Source organism: Sphaeramia orbicularis, unplaced genomic scaffold (genome assembly GCF_902148855.1).
Source record: "Sphaeramia orbicularis unplaced genomic scaffold, fSphaOr1.1, whole genome shotgun sequence".
NCBI classification, from domain to species: Eukaryota; Metazoa; Chordata; class Actinopteri; order Kurtiformes; family Apogonidae; genus Sphaeramia; species Sphaeramia orbicularis.
In genome coordinates, this window is record NW_021941665.1 from 70,522 (window position 1) to 97,775 (window position 27,254).

At 39.3% G+C, this 27,254-nt stretch overlaps 1 protein-coding gene and 1 long non-coding RNA gene across 7 annotated transcripts in view; one reads left to right on the forward strand and one right to left on the reverse strand.

Moving 5' to 3' along the window:
- LOC115416757 (peroxisomal succinyl-coenzyme A thioesterase-like) overlaps positions 1–26,562 on the reverse strand; it is a 31,017-nt gene extending 4,455 nt beyond the window's left edge. The window contains exons 1-11 of one of the 6 annotated variants that reach the window (XM_030130612.1): positions 16,804–16,884; positions 15,063–15,204; positions 8,576–8,777; positions 8,387–8,486; positions 6,578–6,765; positions 3,799–3,968; positions 2,220–2,339; positions 1,867–1,949; positions 1,625–1,718; positions 601–681; positions 18–159 (exon numbers count right to left, since the gene is read on the reverse strand). In XM_030130612.1, the coding sequence (XP_029986472.1) occupies positions 18–159; positions 601–681; positions 1,625–1,718; positions 1,867–1,949; positions 2,220–2,339; positions 3,799–3,968; positions 6,578–6,765; positions 8,387–8,486; positions 8,576–8,777; positions 15,063–15,107 (1,225 nt within the window). In that variant the 5' untranslated portion in view covers positions 15,108–15,204; positions 16,804–16,884. Of the gene's footprint in view, positions 1–17; positions 160–600; positions 682–1,624; positions 1,719–1,866; positions 1,950–2,219; positions 2,340–3,798; positions 3,969–6,577; positions 6,766–8,386; positions 8,487–8,575; positions 8,778–10,558; positions 10,809–12,806; positions 14,786–15,062; positions 15,205–16,803; positions 16,885–19,100; positions 19,195–19,333; positions 19,417–20,126; positions 20,247–22,514; positions 22,685–24,443; positions 24,632–26,180; positions 26,281–26,369 lie in introns of those variants that run through there. The other 5 variants (XM_030130614.1, XM_030130613.1, XM_030130616.1 and 2 more) reach the window with 5 other exon arrangements.
- Positions 14,491–27,254, forward strand: part of LOC115416758 (uncharacterized) — a 26,690-nt gene continuing 13,926 nt past the window's right edge. Inside the window, exons 1-2 of the long non-coding RNA XR_003935019.1 lie at positions 14,491–14,617; positions 16,346–16,347. This is a non-coding gene — a long non-coding RNA (uncharacterized LOC115416758). The remainder of the gene's footprint in view (positions 14,618–16,345; positions 16,348–27,254) is intronic.

Below are 27,254 nucleotides of genomic sequence, written 5' to 3' on the forward strand. Positions count from 1 at the left end.
TCTTCAGGTGAACTTACGCAACTCATTTGAGCCGACTGGTTTGAACCTGCTGGCTCGAGTATGTGGCGTATACGGAGGTTCGATCAGGTGACCAGTGTTTGCGTATGACAGGAGGGTTAGTAGGTGACTGTTCCCCGCCTGCTCCATCATCTCCTTTATCTGACAAACAAAGGGTTAAAGAAGTGTATAAGAATATATTTTTAAGATTCAATGACATAATAAACACATGTCAACAGTGTATGCTTCTTGTTAACAGTTTTTACAAAAAATATAAATGACCAGTTGATTAAAAAAATGTAAAAAGTATAGCTTTTGTCCTGACCACCATCTTTTCACTTAGCTCTACTTAAAGCTTAGGGTAAAAAAAGATGTATCAGTGAAAAATATTAACATATTTCAGGAGGAAATCTTCTGTATGCTATAAAATTCAGTTTGTTTTCAACCATCAACTTGAAGGTTTCACACTTTTTTTTCCAGCCTTTTCTTTGTTATTCTTTCTCTTTGGCATCCTTTTTTACTCAAGTTGATTGTTAATATTTATCCTGTTAATATAATAACCACTATCCTCAAAACAGAATATGACCCTTACTGTGAACTCACATCTTGTGCAGATTCAGGGGCTGCCCAGTTCTGATCGTCCTCACCTACGATCAACAGTAGAGGGCACTGCAGACGTCCAACCTGCAAAGAAACAAACATCATTTGTGCTGTCTGCACCTGCTGCAGCTCTGAACATTCACAATGAACAAAACTGCTAGAAAAAAATAACTAAAAACAACAGAGGGGACTTAACTAGAATGTTAAAATAACAGAACACGCTAACATATCATGTTGTTTATCCAAGTGTGTTACGTCAATGTTGCTTTGAGGTTATCGTTTATTCAGTTTATGGTTCTTATTCCATTAGTACCCGTGTGCATGCATGCAGTGCAAGGCATGGCATTACAGTACGGTGCAGCAATATATCTGTCATATTTATCATGACTGATTGACTACCTGACTGACTTATTATCATGAAACTTTGAAAAAAATGTGTCCCAGAGCTTTAGACATAGACCCAAATATATTATTGCAAAAATGTGCAGCCTGGTCTTGGAAGATGTGCTATGACTTCCACTGCACAGTCCACTGCGTGGATTTAGTTAAAATTGCAAAAACCTGCCAAATTGGTCCTTCCAGAATGAATGGAACCATGTTTAATTGCTACCATTCCCACGTGATTTAACCTACAATCATGATGCCAATATGAAAAATGTGTGACCCAGCACAAAGAATATGTGTCATGTGTGTCATGTGATGTCATACATGTGTCTGCTTGTTTGATTCAAATCAGAGTTCACATGTTTGTATTCACACCTAAAAAAAGTCCGAACTTTCCGGGGAAACAACCTGTGGTTCATTTTAAACGGACCAAAGTAGGTGTGAATACACCTAAAGTAAAGGTTGATGAATAGTCAAGCTGCTTCAAACTCCCATCACTGCTACTGTTAGAAAGGTCAAATGATCTGCAATTTTGATGAATTTTATTGAAAAAAAGGGTTCCCCTGCCATTCAAGGTGAAGACATGTTTTGAGGTCTCAAAGGAGAAAAATAAAGGTCTAGACACAGGAATGGTTAGACTCACATCCGCTTTCATTCCAGGATCGGTGGGGACTGGCAGCACCACATCGTGCCAGATTACTTCGTTCTCTTCACTGATGCGCGTCTTTTCTGACTTCCTGATTGGATAGAAACAGAAGACATAGTTGTTTAGTAGGAGATAGGAATTGGTGAGACATTTCAGTCAAATCAACTGTGGTGTCCACAGAGAAAATACAAGCATTTTCTTACAGTTTTACTTTAGTTACTGATACCAAATCAACTTACGTGTCAAACATTATGAAAATCTCTTCAACTGTTGCATTAACTGGTTGGATATGACTCCCACTGATACACACCGCACAGCTGAGCTGGAGGATTAAACATAAACACACTCTTTTGAATATTTAGATATTAACATAAAGTCACCTCCAACAAAAATCATTCAACTAATGTAATAAAACAGGTTCATACAGTCCAAATAGGGAATGATCTATGTGAAAATAGTCACAAAAAATTAACTTTCCTTTCATTTCATTTGTCTCTGACAAAGTACTGTTGCTGTGGTGTAAGAAAAAATTATGAAGAATATAGAGAAATTTAAATTTGTAATCTGTATTTCTGAGGCATATTCTCCTTACCTTCATGACTTCGGAGTAAACAGCCATCTTCAGGGTCATAGTGGTACCGAAAGAAAGACCCATCATGGCGATCCTGCTGCCGCTGACCTGTGGATGCTGCTGCAGGAATTTGTAGGCTGTCTACAAGAAGAAGACAATCAGTTTTAAAGAGGACACAGCATTGTTAATGCTTCTAAATATCTACAAACTGTGACTGAGATGAATAGCTTGTACTCTAGTTTCGGATTTGTGGGACTAATGATTGATAAGCTGAAGTTTTCATAGTTTTCATAGGCAGTTTGTTTTCAGTTTCCTTATCTGGCTTTGGCTGCAGAAGCTGTGATGCTTTAAGATCATATTATCGTTTTAAAGCTTCAATGGGTCATATTTAGTGACATCTAGTGGTGAAACTGCATATTGTAACCTATGAATAAGCCCTCACCTTCACCTTATCTGGTAATGTCCAACTGAGCCTTCACAGAAGTCCATACATTTTCTACAGTACAGTGTCTGGGTGAATGTGTGCTTTTATGTGCTTCTGTTCATAATGGTACTGTGTAAAAGTTTATCTGAGGTTTATATGACCACCAGATTTCACAGACACATAAACACAGAGATTATTCCCATTACTTTAGACTAGGGTGACATTCATATCCTTGAGACTTGCAATATTGACTTCAGAAAGAAGATGACGCCTTCACAGCCACTACGGATCAGAAGGAGTGGAGGAGGTGGAGGACTATAAATACCTGGGTGTGGTGATCAGCAACAGACTGGACTGGAAATCTAACACTGAGGCTGTATATAAGAAGGAGGATGAGCAGACTCTATTTTCTGCAGAAGCTGAGATCCTTCAACATATGCGACAAGATGTTGGAGATCTTCTATCAGTCTGTTGTGGCCAGCGCCATCTTCTTTGCGACTGTTGGGGCAGCAGCATCAGAGCCAACAATACTAACAGACTTGATAAAGTTATCAAGAAGGCTGGGTCTGTAGCAGGTCTCAGGCTGGACAATTTTAAGACCATGGTGGAGAGGAGGACACTAAAGAAACTGATATCCATCCTGGACAATGATGAGTACCCTCTCCACCACACACTGGACAGACAGTGGAGAAGCTGCTCTGCTGTCGAAAGGACAAAAGCAGGAAATTTTTCCTGCCATATTCATTTCACTGTACAATAAACTCACATCCATCTGATGTCTCTGGTCATTAATCTATTTGCACTTAACTCTATTAAATAAAACATACCTAATCTTAATCAAACATGTCTTCGAAGTCTTCTGATTTACATGAGGACCACAGAACACATGCAGTTACATGGAGGTCAGTGTCTGCAGTCAGTGCTTGAATGTATCGAACAAAATCATGTTAATGCCAGAATGTGACCACAAAATTACATCAAATATTAACAACTCTAGTGCGGAAATACTGCATAAGTAGCAATTACTTTCATCCATCCATCCATCCGGGTTGTGGGGGCATCACCCTGAGCAGAGAAGCCCAGACTTCCCTCTCCCCGTCCACCTAATTTCTGTCACTGCTTTCAAAATTGATTCATTTATTAATCCCTAATGCTTAATAAAATAACTCAAATAACCTCAAAGTAGTCGTTTTCTACCATCTTCCCGGTTTTCAAGGTGATTTTAGGCGTCAGGTAGTCGAGGGCTAGGGAGGCAAAACCATGAGAGGCCAGCAGTGCTGAACGATACTCCACCAGCTGACCTCCACCCCCCCAAAGGTCCAGGACTCCAGGGAAAGGTCCAGGTCCTGAAAGTCACATAAAAGATACATTGTGAAGCCTTCAGTCCTGGTGTTCTCCAGCTGTTCTCTTTTATCATACAACCATAGGACGACTTCTACCACTGTTACTTTTTTCAGTCCACAGTCTCTCCACCACTTTCCAAAACTAAAATGCTTCAACAGCTACAGGATAAAAGGTCATGGGGATTCACTACATGTCATTTAAATATGAAGTATGAGTTTCATGTATCTAGTCAGGGTCTCCATACCATAGAGTATGAACTCAGGGCAAACAAAGCCCTGATGATACAGACAAATCTACTGCTCATTTGAAGCTGTGAACATTTTTTCCACTACTATTTCTATAACTATTTATATTACTCTTTTCTTTCCTTTTTGTCTTTTAACATTTCTTAGATGTATACATTCAGTGTTGTGCTTCTACTGGAACCATAATTCAGTAAAGTTCTATCGAACCTAATCTAAGATGAGCAACAGCAGAGAAGTAGCAAAAACCATGTGTATAAAGACAGCCAAATGAGAGGCCGGTCTAATCTGTAAATGAAGACCTGTCTCTATTTCCAGCTATTACCCACTCATATCTATGCACATATTTATCAAATTTTCTACCCATGTTGCTACACATTTGCAGACCTATATCTCTGAAATCTTAATACACACTCCAATTTTAAGATGATGGTGTGTGCGGATGCAGCTGTTGTTGCCACAATGAGAGGTAACACTAGTAATTTGTTAAACCATTTACGTCGGCACCACACAGCTATTATATTCTCCTGAGTATTTTTTCATATCACAATACATATACATAAGGTTATACATAAGGTATACAAAAGGTTAAAAAAATCCCAATGTCAGTTTTTTCCAATATCATGCAGCCCTATCACCTCACCCGAAAAGCCCTCCACATCACGAGAGACCCCACCTACCCATCTCACAGGCTCTTCAGCCTCCTCCCATCAGTACAGAGCCTCCAGGCCAGGACCAGCAGACTGAAGGACAGTTTCATCCACCAGACTGTCACGAAGCTGAACGCCCTTCCTGCTCTGCCCCCCCTTCTACCCCTCACACACTCAAACCCTAGACTCTCACCCCCCCACACACACCAGTCTCAGGGACTGCTCCAGCCACTTGCCACTTTATTACATATTGCACATATTGCACATGCTACTTTAAATCAGTAACTTCTGTTACCAATAGCTCAGATGTTTAACTTCACTGTGGCCCCTTTACTGTCTATTTATTATCTCTTCAACCCCCCCGCTATTTGTTGATTGTTATATTGTATGTTCATAGTTATACTGTTTAGTGTTTATAGGTTATAGTTTTTTGGGGGGGGGGGTTTCCCTTTTTTTTTTTCAAATATCTTCACTTTGCACCGTGGGGCCTTAGTTAACTCTTTAAGTGCCAGACAGTTAAGGGGCTAATAAGCCTTAAAAATGCCACAGAATTTGGCCGTTTTTCAGTATTTCGCGTCGTTTTTATAATATTTGAAGAATCCTGCAGGAAACCGCTCGGTAACATCCGACCGATTGCTGATTAGATTCAAAACGCACCGGACGCAGCCGATTCATTATTGATCGTAATTTGCATAATTTATAATAATAATAATAATAATAATCTTTATTTATATAGCACTTTTCATACATTAAAAACTGTAGCACAAAGTGCTTTACATATCAGTTTAAAAATCAGTACCGCCCCCCACCCACACCCACCCACTCACCCGCACACACACACACACACACACACACACACACACACAGACACACATATACATGCAATCCCACAAGCTCACACATACTTAAGAAGACTGACTGAGCACGGGTAGACCAGAACAAAAATGTACAAGTAAAAGTAAAAGATCAATTTAGGAGGCGCTGTCTCAGGGAGCCTTCTGCACCAGGATGCAGCCGCCGACCCCAGCGACCAGGCACCAGCAACACAGCCCCGCATCCCAACTAGTGGGAGAGGGCCAACTGGGACCCCCACCCACCAGAAAGGAGCGGACCCCAGTGAGAGAAGGCGCCACAGCCCCCGGAGTCCACAGCCGCCCCCCGGCATGGAGGGCTCCCTCTGATGAAACACCGGAGAATAAGAAACATTAAAAAGATATAAAAATATTATTCGGTCGCGTGACCTCAAATTCCCGTCTGATTGGTCTCAAAAGGGGGACACAGAAAGAACGTCATCGAAATGTGAGAAAGAAATGGGGGTGGATGGTTTGTTTGTACACAAATGTGGCGTGTTCTCCAAAGCCGATCTGATCGGACCGTGGCACTTTAAAGGTTGTATTCGTAAAGCCGATTTAATCGGCCCATGGCACTGAAAGTATTAATTTAATTTCAGTTTTCTGTATGCGATGCACATATGGCAAAAACTGACAATAAATCTGACCTAACTTTTCAACTTTGTGGGAAACAGTGTAATTACACAAATGAATCCCCAGAGGAAATTCCTAAAGTGAAGCCAAAACCTCTTGATTGCCCTCTACTAAAACTACTTTTTGGTACTATACCCATGGGCTGTACTGATAGAGAAATCCATTGGCTACATTATACATGTTCCATCTATCACTGGTTTGGACAAAACTCCCTCTATGTAAAGTTTGGTCCTACCTGGGGGCAGGAAGAGGGTGGCAGTGAGGTTTGACTCTGTGACAGGGATCCTGCGGACCCCCGGTGCCATGTACCAGCGCTCCACCAGCACACTGGCCAGCTGCACCTGATCCACGAATACAGTCTGGTGACCCTGGTACACTGAGATGGTGACCTCCATAGGAGTCTGGACATTCATCTTCCGAAACCTGAGGGAAAGACGGCGGCGGTTTACATAAGTAACAATACAATCTCCTGTTCTTAGTTTTATATCCCCTTTGTTAAGATAATGTTGATTTTGGACATTACTTGCAGCAATTTCACTAGAATTTATAAGTCTGATAATAACAAAACAGGTAGATCTGCAACACACTAGGAGCAGAAATTACAGATAAGTACATTCTCTGTGTTAAAAGGTTCAGCGTGCGATATCTATCATTTAGCAATGAAGTTGCAGACTGCAACTAACATAATGCCTCTTGTCTCAAACTCACCTACAGTGGTTACAATAAACATGAAAGGACCTAATTAAAGTTTGTGTTTGGTTGGTCAGTTCTGGATATTTCAGTCAAAGGGATAATAACTCCTCCTCCTTGAATTGCCATCTTGCTGTGGCGGAGAGGTTTGAGTGCCCAAATGATCCTAGGAGCTATGTTGTCAGGGGCGTCAGCCTCTGATAAGGTCTCCCAAGACAAACTGGTCCTAGATGACAGGGCAACCAAAGAGCGATTCTCAACCCTAATGATCTACCAATACATCACCCGGCCAACACAGGTACGTCTCAAAAAATTTGAATATCGTGAAAAAGTTTGATATCTTTTGTCACTCATTTCAGAAAGTGAAACCCATATATTATATAGACTCCTTAGACACAGAACGAAATATTTCAAGCCTTATTTCTTAAGATTTTGATCTTCATGGCCTACAGATAATGAAAACCCAAAATTCTGTGTCTCAGAAAATTAGAATATTGCATAAAATCAAAAAAAGGATATTTTAAATAGAAATGTCAGGCTTCTGAAAAGTATGTACGTTTCTATGTTCTCAATACTTGGTTGGACCTCCTTTTACATGAATTACTGCATCAGTGGGTCGTGGCATGGAGGTGATCAGCCTGTGGCACTGCTCAGGTTGAATGGAAGCCCAGGTTGGTTTGATAGGGGCCTTCAGGTCATCTGCATTGTTGGATCTGGTGTCTCTCATCTTCCTCTTGACAATACTCCATAGATTCTCTATGGGTTTCAAGTCAGGTGAGTTTTCTGGTCCATCAGTCACAGTAACACCATTGTCATTGAACCAGCTTTTGGTACCTTTGACAGTGTAGACAGGTGCCAAGTCCTGCTGGAAAATGAAATCAGCATCTCCATAAAGTTTGTCAGTAGAGGGAAGCATGAAGTGTTCCAAAATGTCCTGGTAGATGGCTGCGATGACTGTGGACTTCAAAAAACACAGTGGACCAACACCAACAGATGTCAAGGCAGCCCAAATCAGAACCGACTATGGAAAGTCCAAAGTCCTCTTTTCAGATCAAAGTCAATTTTGCATGTCATTTGGAAATCAAGGTCCCAGAGTCTGGAGGAAGAGTGGAGCGGCACAAAATCCACATTGCTTGAAGTCCAGTATGACGTTTCCACAGTTTCCCGGTTTCTTTTGTTACTTCCTTCACTCGCTCTAACCCCTAGCGGAGCTGGGTTGTAACAATGATTGTACAGTAACAAAACCGAATTAGTAATTTACACTTCATTAGTTTGCTCTTAATCACACATATTGGACCACTAAGTACAGTAGTGGTGTAAAGTACTTTGTTCCATCTCATCCCTCTAGTCCTACCTGAGGTGAGGTTTGCTGCCTGGAACTGGTCTGAGGCTCCACAGTAACCCCATTGGTTCCACACCAGAATAAGTCCCACCCACACTGTGATCCTGAGAAACTGTAAAACAACAACAGAACATTTATGGATTTGTGGGAGTGAAACATGTTCCTGTACATTTCAGATCTGCAGTGAGACTTAATTCACACCATTTACTGTTCCAGTGGCGTCTGCAGTGTAGTGACCAAATGCCTCCCAGCTGTGTCCATCTTCACTGTGGTGGAGGGAGTGGATGGTCATCTGGAAACCAGGTGGGGCGTTTTGCACCAGGACAATGAACTTCTCATCCATTAGTGCTCTGGAGGGCTGGACCGACAGCTTCACACAGTGCTTCTTCTTATCCATCCTTACCTGAAAAGAAGAACAAACCTATGATGGTCTGGCATCTCCAAACTTGGACAATGAAACCAAATCTGACTGGTAATGGAGGCATAGATCAGACAAATTCACAAAGGTGAAGACTTCTTTTCCTGTTTTTGGACTTGTGCTGGGTCAGAGTGTTAAGGCTGCTGCATTTCTAAAGCTGCACAAGAAAAAAACCCCACCAGAATCTGTACTAAAGTATCACTGTCCTATGAGCACTATGTTTCTCTAAATACATCACGGATGTCAAACTCTTTGTAGTTCAGGAGCCACATACAACCCAATTTGACCTCAAGTGGGCCAGACCAATAAAATAAGAGCAAATAGCATAATAGCCTAAAAATACAGAGAACTCCATTTTTTTTTTGCTTTGTTTTAGTGCAAAAGAGTAAAATTATATATATTTTTTTACATTTACAGCTTATCCTCTCCCAATTTTTTTTTTTATAACCTTACCAACCATGGACAACCAAAAATTTCTTAAGAAAAAATAAGTGGATTTTAACTATATCATGTCTGAGTTTATCATTTGCATATGTGCATTACAACACAGATCACCGTGGAAGGAAATTGGAGTTTGAAACTGAAATGATTTTAACACCTTGGACTGGTTATATCTTCAGTATAATTTTTGCACTTTGCATATTCATCTCACGAGCCAGATCGGAACCTTTAGCAGGCTGGTTTTGGCCTGCAGGCTGCATATTTGACACTCCTGCTTTACATGAACTCAGAAAAACAGGAGGAAGGAGTAGGACATTTCTTCATGTTCTCCTTCATTCATTTTAGTGGCTAATTCTCCACAAACTAAATAAACTCAAAATCAAATGATCACAGATGTAGCTAAGGATATCATTTTGGGCAGGGAGACAGAGGACTGTTTTCCGGGAAAACCGTCTAATTGTGCAGTTTCTTTTACCAATATGCAGACCGACAGACAGACAATGGACCATGGCGTCTGCTGCCTTTCTTAAAAACATGTCCTCTTCCAGGTGTCTGTCTGTCATATCCCTACATACCTACGGTATATGTGTAGGTATGTAGAGGTCCACCAGGTGTGCTCTGGGCAATAACAATAACCATCACTTGAATTAACAAAAATATTGACTGTAATATGGTAACCAAACAAACTCAGAGTATATTACACAAATTATTTCACAAACACTACACACTAAATATAGTGTAATTTTACGCCTTAAATATCTTAAAAACAATAAATAACATTCTGTTTATCCCAATCACTAAATAAAAATATTTCAAAATAAGTGCTTTTCACTTGAAGAGAATGTGAGAAGTACAATATTCACCTCAGAAATGCAGTTGAGTGGAAGTATAAAGTTGCAGACAATGAAAATACTTTAATTTGTTCATAGGTGCAGTATTGGAGTAAGAGTGAGTACTTAGTTCCATTCCAACAGACTACTACTGTTTCAAATAATAGTATGATCATAGTTGGTATGCAGGGATTGTTGCAAGTAAACGGTTAATAATGGCTAAGGTTTAGTTTCATGTCCACTCCCCTTTTACAGCTCTATACCAGTGCTACATACAGGTAGGACTGCATCTGTAAGTGGGTCAAAGGTTATAGCAAATATGACAGAAGAAAACACACTGTAACACACGGACACAGATTAAGTACTGTCACATGTAATAATATTTACTATCTAGTCCTGATTACACTGTGCATAGCTCTGTATTCAGGACAGACCTCCATTAGTAATCATTTAAAACCAAACACATGGTCTGAACAGTCTGAATATCCTACATACTCATGCTAGGTCCATACACTTTCTCTGAATTTTAGCTCCAAGTCCAAAACTCGTCGCATTTCTTGGGGTTCGAGTTGGTAAATTACGGAGAATGAGACCTGACCTCAGGGCAGTTCCAGTCCAGGGTCCTTGGCAGCTTCTTCTGATGTTAAGGTGCTACAGTACAACACACCATTACATAAATGTATTCACATACAGGAATAGTACAAAGCTAAACATTAAACTTCTCTGTGGTACACAATGACCTATGCCAAACTACAGCAGCTTCAGGCTCCGCCCACTGAGACGTCACCATGCAAATTAGGGTTCCTGTGCAACGTCATCGCAGATATGCGCGCGCAGCCGGGGAGCGGAAAGCGGTACATTTACAAACAGTCAAACAGCAGAAGAAAATGAGCACAAGAGTTAAACTGTTCATGTGCAAACTGGCAAAAGGAAGGAGGGAAACTGTAGAATTTACCGAGGGGATCTCATCCGTTTGCCTAAAGAAGATTATGGCTCCAGCCAGGCCATTAAAAGGGCTCACAATATCAAACATGACAAGTTTGCCTGGCGGAAGGATTATATTATTATAATACAATGTCTACATCAGAACAAACATGAATGTTTTTTAAAGCCTTTTTGTTTCCACATTTATATAAAAGCTTTAAATAAAGTTCAACATCTTTCAAAAACTAAATATTTGGTTTTGTTTTAAGAACGTACATTTGTGAATGAAAGATTTAGCAAGTAAGAAATAAATTAATTGTAAAAAAAAAATAATAATAATAAACTTTATTTATTTTTTTCCTTTTTGGGGTATCTGCAAAAACTAAATAATACATTTTTCCACGACATGACAAAGTTTCGGAAAACATTGTTGATAATAAATCTACTGAAGTCCCTCCATAGTTTCTTGGTGTATAAACAATGTCAAAATAGGAGCAGCACAGTCTCTAGATCACAGGTGTCAAACATGTGGCCCTGGGGGCCAAATCCAGCCTGCCAAAGGGTCCAGTCCAGCCCTTAGGATGAAGTTGTGAAATGCAAAAATTACACTAAGATATTAACAATCCTTTTAGTTCAGGTTCCACATTCAGACCAATTCAATCTCAAGTGGGTCAAACCAGTAAAATACTATCATAGTAATCAAGAAATTCTCACAACTCCAATTTTTTTCTCTTAGTAAAGGTAAATATTTTCATGTATTTACATTAAAACAAAGTATAATTTCACAAAAAATGTGAATAACCTGAACAAATATGAACCTGAAATGTTTTAAGAGAAGTACAATGTTAACATTATTCTGCCTGATATCGAATGTTTTGTGTATTTGTAGACCCACAGTGATGAACATGTGGAAATGATAAACTGAAGCACAATATTGTTAAAATCACACTTATTGTTTCAGTTTGTTCACGTTATTATTGTTGTTTGAAAGGATGGTTTGTAGACGTAAACATTATATTATTATGTTATTATTTTACTGGTTCGGCCCAATTCAGATCAAATTTAGCTGAATGTGGCCCCTGAAAGAAAATGAGTTCGACACCCCTGCTCTAGATGGTCCCCATAAAAAGAACAGTTTATGTTTGTCTTTTTTGAATTTCATCATGTAGTGGTTCTTTGTGACCCAAACATGAGCACTCTTTCCTTGAAAATGGCAACATCTGGTCTCAGAAAATAAAAAAACAAAAACAAAAGAAAAACAAACAAAAAAAACCAGCTGTTTTTGGTCTGTTTTTCCATCTCTGTCAGGTAGTAACTTTTTTATGTTATTAAGAAGAGAAGATGAAAATCAATCCGTTTTGTAATTTGGTTTATCTGTTTTGACACTGAAAAAGAAAAATGTCTTGAAATTAAATTTTAATTCCTCTGTTTAAAAAAAAAAATCAATTACCCACTAGTTTTTCTTTTGTTTCTGAAAAGAAAATTCACTTACCAAAAGATACACTGACTGAGCTGCTTAGGCTGTTGATATAATTGGTCTGAGCTATCTCTGTCCCAGACCTAGCTAATGAGCTATCAGATGTGTAGTGCAACGTATATTTACAGTGACATAGGCGATTTTTGGGGTTTTTTTTTCCTTCTAAATGTTGGCAGGCCATAAAGTAGCCTTGCTGTAAACATTTTCACTTTGTCTTTATTAGCATTCACTAACATAACCATCATGCTCCTGATATTCTAGACATCCAAAATAACCATCACAACCTGATATGTTGAGTGAAATTCACAGACATTTCTGCAAGTGTTTTTCTGATTTGTGATGCAATGAAAGACAAACAGATGTTTCTATGAAATGACATTTTATTGCAATTGAGTCAGCGAGAACTTACAAACAATACAACATCTACATTGATATCAGTTCACTCTGAAGCGGTCTTCTGCCCCCTGGTTGCACACGACACCTAGTATTGTTTGTACACAAGAAACCTGCCTGGCCTATAATTCTATGGATCAGAAGCATCTTTACCAGGTTTTAAAATGGGCACAATGAGCTTCCATGCAATAGGAATCCTCCCCATCTCCCAAACTAAATTAAACAGCTTCAACACAACTTCCAAAGATAAGTCCTTCATCCTTGCTAACATTAGCCCTTTTATACAGCACAGCACTGCTTCAAGTTACAGGGTCTCTAAGAATAAGCCCCATCAGTGGACAAACTAATTACACAGAGTTATGATCACACTTCTGATCGTCCAATAGCCATGCTTTGAAATGTTTAGTAAATGAGGTGAGATGCGGTACTTCAAGAATTGCACCTGGTATAGAATTCCAGGTGTGAGATACACAAAAGAAGAAAATAGAATGCCCAAAAGCACTTTTCCTAAAAGGTACTCTGTAATCACCTCGAAAGCCTGCTCTAGTTAATCTGCTGGAATTTTTCTTGACAAATTCTTGTAGTGGAGATGGAGCTTGGCCATGAAAAATTTTGTAGACCCAAACAGTGGCTAAGCTAACACCACCAGCTGTTAGCCACTGGTGATGTTAGCCTCACTGCTGGTCCACTGTTAACCACTGGTGGTGTTAGCCTCACCGCTAGTCCACTGTTAGCCACTGGTGGTGTTAGCCTCACCACTAGTCTACTGTTATCCACTGGTGGTGTTAGCCTCACCACTAGTCTACTGTTATCCACTGGTGGTGTTAGCCTCACCGCTAGTCCGCTGTTAGCCACTGGTGATGTTAGCCTTGCCACCGCCGCTGGTGGTGGTGTTAGCCCAGCTAGCGATGATGAAGACTGAGGCCCAGGGTCTACCTCAACATCAACACCCAAAAGCAGAATCAGCATGAGATCACAGGCTCCCATTTATGGTCTGCTTGTGACAGACAGTTGGTCTTTACCTGGGGTTAGCCTGACATGGACATAGTCCAGTACTCTTGTAAATAGGAAGTGTTGACTCCATTTGGCTGGATACAGGGTTAGGTTGTCCTTCTTTCGTGAACATTTTAAACTCAGCAGAAGACAAAAAAGTTACAAAGACAATAGGCAAGTAAATCCTAGCTGTATGTATTTTTGGATGTGAAAGTTTTAACTCACTTTCTTAAATCAGCTTTCCAAAGTATAAGATTACATTCAACAAGGTAATTAAGAAAGTCATTGTTTAAAAAAAAAACATAAGAAACATACTTTGATTCTGTGTTAAATTGAGGGTATTATGTCAGTAATGGTCACAGCGTTGTAACTTTTCAAATAATAATGAATTAGATTACTCATTAATGGAAAACAATAATGGCATTGGTAACACCATTATTTTTAACGCCGTTCTTCCCAACACTGCTGACCTTCGACCTCTGGACACAATAGGGTGGTTGTTACTCGACTGAATGAACAACGACAAAGTGTCGTCGTCTGGTTGTCAGTCAACTCCAACACATGCATCTGTCCCCTGGGGCCCAAATCAACGTGTAACATATGTTGTTATTCATCCAGAATCAAAACATTGATGAATGATTTAGAAATTATTAGAAGGAATGTGTTGACTGTTCTGTATGTGACTGTAATGATTCAAACATTCAATGTATTCTGTCACAGGATACAAAGTTCAAAAAGTTCAACTATTAATTATTTACACTCTGTTTGTATTTAGATTAAAGTCAAATTATCTGTGTTCTATTAGATCTCCCTTACAGGTGCGATAGAGTTTTTTCTGCTGTATAAATTCTCCCGCAGAAAGGCCAGTGTCTTCCTCCAGGCGTCTTCCTGAGCACGAGAATGAGCCACCGTATCCCCACCCCACAGAACCACAACTGTACACAAACAGGACACATTTATTCTAGTGTTATGTTCGTGTTATTCTTGTGTTACATAATTGAACAAAATGTAAGGCTGTATATCATTTGATTTGTATTTCATGATTTATAATTTGATTTACATTTTTATTGTTTTTACTTTACTTTGTTATTTCAGTTATATCGTATTTTTTATTATTTTTTTCCCTGTGTATTGTTTGTTTCAGTGGTGTTTTTGTTATGTATTTGCGTTACATAATTGAAGCATGCAAACATTTTCTTCAGGTGAACTTACGCATCTCATTTGAGCCGACTGATTTGAACCTGCTGGCTCGAGCATGTGGCGAATACGGAGGTTCAATCAGGTGACCAGTGTTTGGGTATGACAGGAGAGTTAGTAGGTGACTGTTCCCCGCCTGCTCCATCATCTCCTTTATCTGACAAACAAAGGGTTTAAGAAATGTATAAGAATATATTGTAAACCCTTTCATGCACTGTCCACTCCAGTGGACAGTTCTTCTCCAGCTGTTCTCTTGTATATTAATGGGTTTTGTTGTTTTAGTTTCATATCAGCCAACACAGTGGACACTTATGCAACATCCCATACACTGTAATTCAGATCATTACTGTAACTTTACTGTTCTTGATAAACCTGATCTGCAGTAACATGTTTAAGTGTAAATCAATTGTTATTTGTTAGACAAGAAGGGTTTTTTTTGCATATTATCTCCATGAAGTGAGTAATTACTAGCATTAGAATATGTTAAAATGTGAGAAGACATCAGATTAGCAGCATTAATAATGTTTTTATTTCATTGTTTTCATATCACTTTCTGATATTGGGTTTTAAACACATGTTTCTTTACTTCAAAAATTAAATGCATGGATATTTTTGTAACTCCATAGAAAAAAAAAAAAAAAACTCGATTGCATTGTTTTTTTCATGGCTAAACACTGAAGAAAAAAATCTTGACTAAGGTTCTCATAATTCGTGCATGAAAGGGTTAAGATTCAATGACATAATAAACACATGTCAACAGTGGATGCCTTTTGTTAACAGCAGTAAATATCAGCTTTTACTAAAAATATAAATGACTAGGTGATTGAAAAATGTAAAATGTAATGCTTTTCTCCTGAACACCATCTTTACACTTCGCTCTACTTAAAGGAGTGATATTTTGCTTTTTTAAATGGAAGTATGCATTTCAGAATATTTCCCTGTGGTCTACATAAACTGTAAACACTATGCTTGGGTCTGAATTCTTCATTAATTCAACTCCACAGGTCCATCTTCAACTCTATTTCTGAGTAATGACACCAGAAAGGTCGTTTTGAGCGCTGGCCCTTTAAATGCACATGAGCCATGACACGCCCCGCCCCCTCCAGGTTGTTGGCTGTGCTGCTCTGTCCTGTTCAACCAACAACTGAACATTTTAGGTAATCAGCTTAAAGTTTGGACATATTTTCAGTATGGACTACAACCGCTGCTGCTGACGAACAACTATGGCATACTCTGAGAAATGTTCATCAGAAGTCTTGACCTTATATGTGCAAATGTCGTGATGTACCTAGTTGTAGATGTAACAAATTAAGCAGGAATTAAAATGGGTTGTAGAAATTCACTCAGTTTTTGCCAAAATGAATATAATGATAGCTTTGCAGCACCTGGAGGGTTCAAATTCAAACTTTTTAAACTATTAGGGTCCAAATACACAAATAAACGTACCAAAGACTAATAAAAGTGGGTTTAGCAAAATATGACCCCTTTAAGCTTAGGGTAAAAGAAGACGTATCAGTGAAAAATATTAGCATATTTCAGGAGGAAATCTTCTTTATGCTATAAAATTCGCAGTTTGTTTTTAACCATCAACTGCAAACACAAAATCAGTTTTCATGCTCTTTTTTTTCAGCCTTTTCTCTGTTATTCTTTCTTTTTGGCATCCTTTTGTACTTAAGTTGAATGTTAATATTTATGCTGTTTATAATATAATAACCACTCTCCTCAAAACAGAATATTACCCCTACTGTGAACTCACATCTTGTGCAGATTCAGGGGCTGCCCAGTTCTGATCGTCCTCACCTACGATCAACAGTAGAGGACACTGCAGACGCCCAACCTGCAAAGAAACCAACAGCTTTTCAGCTTTCTACACCTGTTGCAGCTCTGAACATTCATAATGAACAAAACTGCGAGAAAAAATTAAGTAATGTCGGTGTATTCTGTCCTCAGATGTTCAGTTGAATAAGTTAAATGTAAATCATTCAAAATGTGTGATAAATAATAATTCATTTAGTGTTAAAATATATTACAGCAGTAATTAAAAGCATAGAAATTGATTAATTAAACTTATATTTTAAGATGCCTTTAAGAGTCACGCTATGTATTGTGGGTAAGAGATGCCTTTACAGTTGTGTTGGGAAGTCTGATTCTTTTTACTAAGTCGATTCTTTCAGTTTGTTCATCTGTTGCAAATCTATTCTGAATCAATTCATGTGATTAACCAATTTTTTAAAAATTTGCGGTTGTTGGTCGCAAACTGGCAGTGCCCAATTGCCAAGTGTACGGTTAAAGCGATGTATGACGTTTGTCAGCAATTTTTCATCAAATCTGTGATAGTGTAAGTATCACGAATCCATTAGTCTTTCCATGATTACGCACCTGAATCACTTCCCTCATTGTGAACAGCTTCGAAGTTGACTCAATCACAATCCGTCCATTTGTTTACATACCAAACCTCAATCCGGACCTCAGTACATAATTCTACAAATAGCACATGGGACCTGTATAAGGCTGGGTATCACGGCCAATTTCCCTAATCGATTCCATTTCGATTCATAAGGTTCTAAATCGATTAATCACGATTCGATTTGATCATTCAATCAATTCCATTCAATATTAACTGGTTGATTCAGAATCATTTAGTGATACCTAAGGACAATTTTCAGCTGTAACCTAATTATTTGACTACTGCAGCCATGCAACACATCAATACTGGTATCAGTATTGACATTAGAAAGGAAAGAAATATGACATTTCAGCAGTAAATAGCTGAATCTGCTCTTAAATAATGAACAGGGCAGAAACATTACCATGTTTGTACAGTGGCTCAGAACGGACTTCTTCGTCATCTTTATTCCATTTTATGGCTGGTTTTGGCCCCCCGGAAACATAATCAGGTTAGGCCCTTACTACAAGAAAGTCACTGGAAACAATCTGTTGGAACTGGGGGGGGATTATTGGTCAGAGCGGAGTCGATAGCGATCTGTGATTGTCGCTTTACTGTTCCTCTAACTCCACAGTCACTGATAGTATCACCTATGGCTGAGTGTGGATCCAAGTTAATATTCCTAGAATGAAAGATAACAATATCTTATTAACGTAGCGCTGGAGTTGCTAGATCAGCTGCAATAGAAATGAATGTGTTCTGACAGCGTTACACTATCAGCCCCTCCATAACCCCAAAGTAGGTCCATATTTTGTCTGCCGTTTTTTTACAACTGGAGTCATATCAAAGGCTCTGGCCCTGTCCTACACCCACAAGATAGAGTTGACCATGCTTCCGTGTCGGCGGTACTCGGGTCAGGTATTCACGGTCCTGCTCTGAAAAATCAATCTCATCCACTATTACTGGATTACGCAAAATTAAAGACCAATTTTTTTTACCCAGCCCTAGACCTGTATGTGGAAGACATTTCCATAAAGCTGTGAGACAATGAAGGTGAGCTCCCCTCACATTATTATTGTTGACTATCTGCTGCCCCCCACGGATAAGAACCACTGGTGCACGCCAAAGTTTTTGCATGGACATGGACAGACAGACAGACAGATGGATGGACGAACGACTGATGACGATACCCTGTGGCCAGTGTGTCCCAGGGTAAAAATGCTAACGAAAACCCATGATTTTTAGTATGTGCTGTTAATATACTGGTTGTATGAAACACACAGTGAAAACAGTACACACTGGTTCTGTTTGAATATTCTAGTTAAGTACCTTTTATCACCATTGTTTATCCAAGTGAGTTATTGTAATTCCTTCAATGTTGCATTGGGGTTATTATTGATTAAATTACTGGTTCTTGTACCATTATTTCATCTTGTTTTCTCAGCTGTATTGAAAGAAGGACCTTTACCTCAGTAAATAAGAGATAAAGTGAAGGTTGATGAATGGTCAAACTGCCATCACTGCTACTATTAGAAAAGTCAAATGATCTACAATTTTTGATTAATTCTATTGATAAAAGGGATTCCCCTGCCATTTAAGGTGAAGGCATGTTTTGAGGTCTCAAAGGAGAAAAATAAAGGTCTAGACACAGGAATGGTTAGACTCACATCCAGTTTCATTCCAGGGTCGGTGGGGACTGGCAGCAGCAAATCACGGTAGATTGCTTGTTTCTCCTCAGTGAAACGCGCCTTTTCTGAATTCCTGAAACAGAAGACATAGTTGTACAGTAGGAGATAGTAATTGGTGAAACATTTCTGTCAAATCAACTGTGGTGTCCACAGAGATAATGCCAGCATTTTCTAACATTTTTACTTTCGTTATTGATAGCAAATCAACTTACGAGTGAAACATCTTGAAAATGTCTTCAACTGATCCGTTAACTGGTTGGACGTGACTCCCACTGGTACACACTGCACAGCTGAGCTGGAGGATTAAACACAAAAACACACTCTTGAATATTTAAATATGAACATAAAGTTACCTACAAGAAAAATCACTGAATACATGTAATAGATTACTAGGTTTTTTGTTTTTTTTTTTCTTCTTAACTTGTCTTCTCCAGCATCCTAACAGCAGAATGGTAGTCTGGTTGCCTTTTGGGGCTGAACAAATTTGCTTTGCCAAGGGAAACTTCATAAAGTATATGAAGCTCCCCTTGATATTCTACTGTCTTTATTATGAGTTTTGTTGAATCACATTTTGATGCCGGACCTTACATGGGGGGGGCAAGAAGGTGGTGAAGATTACTTAATAGATTACTAGGTTAATTGGTGAATCTAAATTGCCCATAGGTGTGAATGTCATCTTGACTGGTTGTTTGTCTGTATATGTCACCCCTGTGATGAACTGGTGACATGTCCAGGGTGAACCCCACCCTCACCCAGAGGTAGCTGGGATGGGCTCCAGCACCCCTGTGACCCTCTTGAGGATAAAGTGGTTCAGAAGATGAATGAATATGTAATAAATCATGTCCATACATTCCAAATAGGGAATGATCTGTGTGAAAATAGTTTGAAAAAATTAACCATTTCCTTTGTTTTTGACAAAGTAATGTTGCTGTGGTGTTAAAAAAAAAAAAAAGGAACCAGTAAATAAAATTTGTAATCTGTATTTCTGAAGCATATTCTCCTCACCTTCATGACTTCGGAGTAAATGGCCATCTTCAGGGTTATACTGGTACTGTAAGAAAGACCCATCATGGCGATCCTGCAGCCGCTGACCTTTGGATGCTGCTGCAGGAATTTGTAGGCTGTCTACAAGAAGAAGACAATCAGTTTTAAAGAGGATAGAGCATTGTTGATGCTTCTAAATGTCTACAAACTGACTGAGATGAATAGCTTGTACTCTGGTTTGGGATTAGTGGACTAATGATTGATGAGCTTAAAGGTGCCCTGTCACACAAAACCGTTTTTACTTACATTTTTACCTCCGCCAAGGAGGTTATGTTTTTGCCAGGGTTTGTTTGTTTGTTTGTTTGTTTGTTTGTCTGTCCGTTAGTGTGCAACATAACTCAAAAAGTTATGGACAGATTTTGATGAAATTTTCAGGGTTTGTTGGAAATGGGATAAGGAAGAAATGATTAAATTTTGGTGGTGATCGGGGGTGGGGGGCCCACGGGGGGGCCCATTTCCAACAAACCCTGAAAATTTCATCAAAATCTGTCCATAACTTTTTGAGTTATGTTGCACACTAACGGACAGACAAACAGACAGACAGACAGACAAACAAACAAACAAACAAACAAACCCTGGCAAAAACATAACCTCCTTGGCGTGGGGGGCGCCCACAGGGGGGGCCACTGATCAGCCTTGGCGGAGGTCTGCGCTCTCCGAGTGCTTCTAGTTAAAAATATGTTCGATCCATAGGTGTTTGTGTTATGTAGTGAATTTGAAAATCAATCACTACCTCCTTTGCCTGCTATTGCCACTGAAAAGAAATAAACAGAGAAATCAGGCCAATTATTAAAGCTGGTCAGTGTGATGTGTTAATGCCTGAGCTCATTAATATTCATGAGCTCACCCGGGTAAGACCACGCCCACAAATATAGTCCAGCTCAGTGACAGTTTTTGTATACAGCATATATATTAATGGGGCCCAGCATTCCCGGGAGCCCATAGAGCAGTGGAGGGGGGGTCCAGTGGATACAGGTTAGAAGTTGCAAAAATTCTGTGTAAGGTTTGCTGTAAAAGAGAGGGATGGAAGGAGTCGGACGTTCAAAGCATGTTAAGTTTCACTTTCGGTTTCTGCAAGTTCCTCCACTTCTTGCCCAGGGTAAAAGATGCTGAAAAGCCACGCTCTCATTGGCCAGCTGTTAGCCAATCAGAGTCAAGCGCAAATTGAGCTGAGTCTTCCAGCAGGCTTTCTATACCGCGTTAGAATGGCTTTAAACTTGGTAACCAAGGCATTTTTTCCACAAAAAATGTTAGAGTCTATGGTAGAACTTCAGACATTACCACAAAAGTAATTAAATTTGTGTGGCCAGGAACCTTGAAGCTTTCTGATAATGAGCAGTTTGTTTTTAGTTCCCTTTTCTGGCTTTGGCTGCAGCAGCTGTCATGCTTTAAGCTCATATGATTTTTTTAAAGCTTCAATGGGTCATATTTAGTGACATCTAGTGGTGAAATTGCAGATTGTAACCTATGAATAAGTCCTCACCTCCACCAGGAGGTACTGTGATCACTTTGCTTTGTGTGTTATGGTTAGGAGGTCTTGGAGGTCTGTGCTCTCCAAGTTCTTTTCTTGTCTGGTAATGTCCAACTGAGCCTTCACAGAAGTCCATACATTTTCTACAGTACAGTGTCTGGGTGAATGTGTGCTTTTATGTGCTTCTGTTCATAATGGTACTGTGTAAAAGTTTATCTGAGGTTTATATAACGATCAGATTTCATCAGATTTGGTTACACAATGTGTGATGAAATCATTCTCTCTAGAAACACAGCAGAATAAACACAATAAATATCATGAATATAGCACCTGCCACCTACTTTTAGTGCTTTACTGTATCAAAGTGGCCATGTCGGTGAAGGTGAATGAACCTCAGGTCAACTGTTTATACTTTTACTGACATAACACACACATAACACACACATAAACACAGAGTCTGTTTCCATTACTTTGGACTGGAGTGACATGAATATCTTTGAGACTTGCAATAAAATAAACCACAAAATACTTAAAAGCTAACCCTGATTGTTATCTTAATGGAACTCAAACAGTCAAACATGTCTTCCAAGGTTAATATTTTACATAATGAGGACCACACGAGCCAAGTCACTCAAACTGAATTACATCCCCATTATGACTTATTGGTTTACACATGCAGTTACATGGAGGTCAGTGTCTGCAGTCAGTGTTTTAACTTATCTAACAAAACCATGTTAATGCCAGAATGTGATTGTGAAATTACATCAAATGTTAACAACTCTAGTGCAGAAATACTGTATAAGTAGCAATTACTTTCAAAAGTTTCCAAAGTGATTCATTTATTAATCCCTAATGCTTAGTAGAATAACTCTAATAACCTCAAAGTAGTCGTCTTTCACCATCTTCCCGGTTTTCAAGGTGATTTTAGGCGTCAGGTAGTCGAGGGCTAGGGAGGCGAAACCATGAGAGGCCAGCAGTGCTGAACGATACTCCACCAGCTGACCTGCACCCCCCCAAAGGTCCAGGACTCCAGGGAAAGGTCCAGGTCCTGAAAGTCACATAAAAGTTACATAGTGAAGCCTTCAGTCCTGGTGTTCTCCAGCTGTTCTCTTTTATCATACAACCATGGGACGACTTCTACCGCTGTTACTTTTTTCAGTCCACAGTCTCTCCACCACTTTCCAAAACTAAAATGCTTCAACAGCTACAGGATAAAAGGTCATGGGGATTCACTACATGTCATTTAAATATGAAGTATGAGTTTCATGTGTCTAGTCAGGGTCTCCATACCATAGAGCAGTGTTTCCCAACCTTTTTTGAGCCATGGCACATATTTACTTTAGAAAAATCACAAGGCACACCACCAAACAAAAATGTCACAAAAAGTGTATTTACTGAAATATTATACAAATCTAGTCTCACTGTACTTACTCGGTGTGAAACCTGGACCTGTTTAGTTGAACACAAAGCTCATATTCTTGCAGGAATTAAAGAAAGACACACACAAATATTCCTCAACAGCTCTGAGTCTCTCTTTTTTCAGTGTGTGTGTGGGGGGGCACATCGGGGCACATTGTCACGGAGCGTTTGGCACAAGAAAGCTGAGAGCGGTTCGTCAGTGACCCCTCAGAGGAACCCCCGGATTGAAGTCCAATGTGTAATAGTATGGGAGGCATATCCCCCCTGCCCAACCTGATACCTGGGGTTTGTGGGTTACTCGCTAATCCGCGCGTCACTAGTGTGTGTGTGTGTGTGTGTGTGTGTGTGTGTGTGTGTGGGGTGGGGGGGTTGGGGTGCGCGGGGCTTTATCAGCAGAACGCAGCGCATCGGGGCTGGTTCACTTTCACTTTTATTTTTGCAAAGTCAAACAGGAGACTGTTGTGGTTGAGTGGATCATTAGTGCGTACAGTCGTATGGATCTATATCACGCTGTTCTTCCAGTACCAGTCAGGTCAAATTGGATCATCTTCCACGGCACACCTGATGAGTTTTTACGGCACACTAATGTGCCGCGGCACACTGGTTGGGAAACACTGCCATAGAGTATGAACTCAGGGCAAACAAAGCCCTGATGGTACAGACAAATCTACACATATGAAGATGTGACAAAAAAAAGAAAAAACAGTACAAGTTTTATAGCTATTGTTATCACTATTTCTTTCCTTTTCGTAATATTTCTTATTTTGGAGTCAGTCTTTTACATGTTGCTTGCCATGGCAGCTCCTTGTAGTAGACACTAATGCTGGATCTGGCAACCCCTAGTCTGGGGTGAGGCGGAGGGGATACCACACTCTACAGTATTTTGAATGTGACTGTAGTACCAGTGTCGGCCAGAAACCTACATACGACTCCTTTAACCTGAAAAAAAAAGTCATACACTGATTTTTAATTTGAATACATTGTTGCATTTTTTTAAAAAACTCCAGATCAAAACTTGACTTTTCAGTTTCAAATTTAATTTTTTCATGTTCAAAACTTTTGGCCCCAGAATAACTCCATACTCAATGTAATGTAATGTTATGTAACGTAATGTAATCTAATCTAACCTAATCTAATCTAACCTGCTGCACACTTTTGATACCCCTCGGCCAAATATAGTGTAATGTTCTGTTGACAGTTACTGCCATATAATTTAGATGAGATTGTCTTTGTGTAAAACTTATTACATACTGTATTTATATTTGAAAGTACTCAGATGTTAGAACTCCATGGGCTGTACTGATAGAGAAATCCATTGGATACATTTCTACATGTTCCATCGATCACTGGTTTGTGCAAAACTCCCTCTATGTAAAGTTTGGTCCTACCTGGGGGCAGGAAGAGGGTGGCAGTGAGGTCTGACTCAGTGACCGGGATCCTGCGGACCCCCGGTGCCATGTACCAGCGCTCTGCCACCACACTGGTCAGCTGCACCTGATCCACAAATACAGTCTGGTGACCCTGGTACACTGAGATGGCGACCTCCATGGGAGTTTCAACATTCATCTTCCGAAACCTGAGGGAAAGCGAGTATTGATTTGGTGATAGTAGTGGTTTACTGAAGTAACAACACTAAGAGCTGGGATACTCCACTCAAGAATTCTGCTTTGAAAACATTATTTAACTTATTGAACTGTATTAATGGTACATAATACTAGTATATAATACTAGTGGATAGTTTAATCAGCACCCGTGTTCCACATTCTATAAAATCTCCCTATGTTTGTATCATTGCTGTCAATATTTCAGAAAAAACTGCAAATCCAAAACAGTTTTGAGTGTTAATTGATCTTGAGGATCATTTTCTCAGTACAAAAAGGAATAATTCATCCTTCACTTTATCACAAATACTACAAATATTTCTGAGGATCTTCATTTCTACAGGTCTGTTGTTTTGATGAAGAGTTGTCATCTGACAAGTACCTAAAACTGCCAGACAAATGTTGCAGAGTGAAAAGTGCAACATACATACGTTACATGTTTTCTTGACTTGTTCACTTATGTCAAATATTTCCAACCATTTTTAAATTTGGAAAAGTCAATGCTTATTACATTACCAGTAAAGTTTGTTTCATGTTTTCTCATGTTCTTATGCTTATATCCCCTTTGCTAAAATAATATTGATTTTTAACATTACTTGCAGCTATTTTACTAGAATTCAGACGTCAGATAACCACAAGAGGTGGATTCACAACGTACTAAAAATTACACATAGTGTTGTGTTGAGAGAATGTCTAGGGACAGAGAATTACAGTACCGTACAGTACATACTATGTGTTAAAAGCTTTAGAACATAGTTCTAAAAATCAGAATGAAAAATCAGAATGACTTAATTGGTGATTATAAAATTGACATTTTGACTCTCACAGAAACTTGGCTTCAGCAGGACGAGTATGTGTTGTACATATACATGTGTCAAGTACATGTTTTCTTGACTTGTGAACTTATGTCGAATATTTCCGACCATATCTGAATTTGGAAAAGTTATTATTACATTACCAGTAATGAATGAATGATTTACTTATTTTTAAAATGGGACAGTTCGTGTTAATGAACATTTACACGTAAATATGAGAGTTTATAGGCATACGGCTAATTTCCATTTTGAGTCCCACTGGCTAGTAAAAAAAAAAAATCATCTTACAAATAACACAATACCATAACTGAAGTAAGACTTACAAAAAGAAAAACAAACAACAACACATAGTGCACACAAATAGACGAAAACGGGGACCAAGGCAAACCACTAAGTAAAAACTGATTAAAGTTTGCACATGAATTATAAATGTCCCATTGTCACTATTACACATGATTATATTGCAAATATCCCATGTATGTATGTTTTTTTTGTCAGTTCTGGATATTTCAGTTAAGGGAATATTAACTCAAACTTTGCAGGTTATTTTAATTCTAGATGCCAGTGGACAGAAAACAGAAAAGACGATAAGAAGAGGTCTGGTCGACTAAATTAACTTTCTGCAGTGTCAACCCCCTTTACCTTACATACAGAACCTTTGAGTACTGTATTTGAACAAAAGTATTAGATCCCATCCCTCTAGTCCTACCTGAGCCATGATTTGCTGCCTGGAACTGGTCTGAGGCTCCACAGTAACCCCATTGGTTCCACACCAGAATAAGTCCCACCCACACTGTGATCCTGAGAAACTGTAAAACAACAACAGAACATTTATGGATTTGTGGGAGTGAAACATGTTCCTGTACATTTCAGATCTGCAGTGGGACTTAATTCACACCATTTACTGTTCCAGTGGCATCTGCAGTGTAGTGACCAAATGCCTCCCAGCTGTGTCCGTCTTCACTGTGGTGGAGGGAGTGGATGGTCATCTGGAAACCAGGTGGGGCGTTCTGCACCAGGACAATGAACTTCTCATCCACTAGTGCTCTGGAGGGCTGCACCGACAGCTTCACACAGTGCTTCTTATCCATCCTCAACTGAAAAGAACAAACCTATGATGGTCTGGCATCTCCAAACTTGGACAATTAAACTATAAGTGACAAGTTTTATGGAGGCATAGATCAGACAAATGCACAAAGGTGAACAGTTCTTTTCCTGTTTGGATGAGTTTATTGGACTTGTGTTAGGTCAGAATGTTAAGGCTGCTGCATTTCTAAAGCTGCAGGGGAAAAAAAACAGAGCCTGTACTGAAGTATCACTGTCCTATGAGTGCTGTGCATCTAAAAATACTTTACATGAACTCAGAAAAACAGGAGGAAAGAGGAGGAGGAGTTTTCTTCACGTTTCACTTCAGTCATCTTAGTGGCTAATTCTCCACAAACTGAACAACTGCTCCCAAACACAACACACCCCGCCCCTCGCACATATTGTAGCTTATTTTGGCATCGATCCAGCTGATGTCATCATGTCTATGCGTGTGCTGATGTCAGCATATCAATCGCCTCTATATTTGTGTCAAGTTTGAAGTAAACTAAAACAAAACAGATCTTTTTATAGACATTTGAAATTTTGCCCATTATAAGTAAATGTGAAAAAAATTCATAACAAATTGAAACTTTGATCTACTTTTCCCAAAATGTGATGACATGTATTGTGGGTCACTGGCAATCTTGCAGTCTCTATTTCATTATTCACCAGCAGCAGAGCAAAAATTTCCATAACA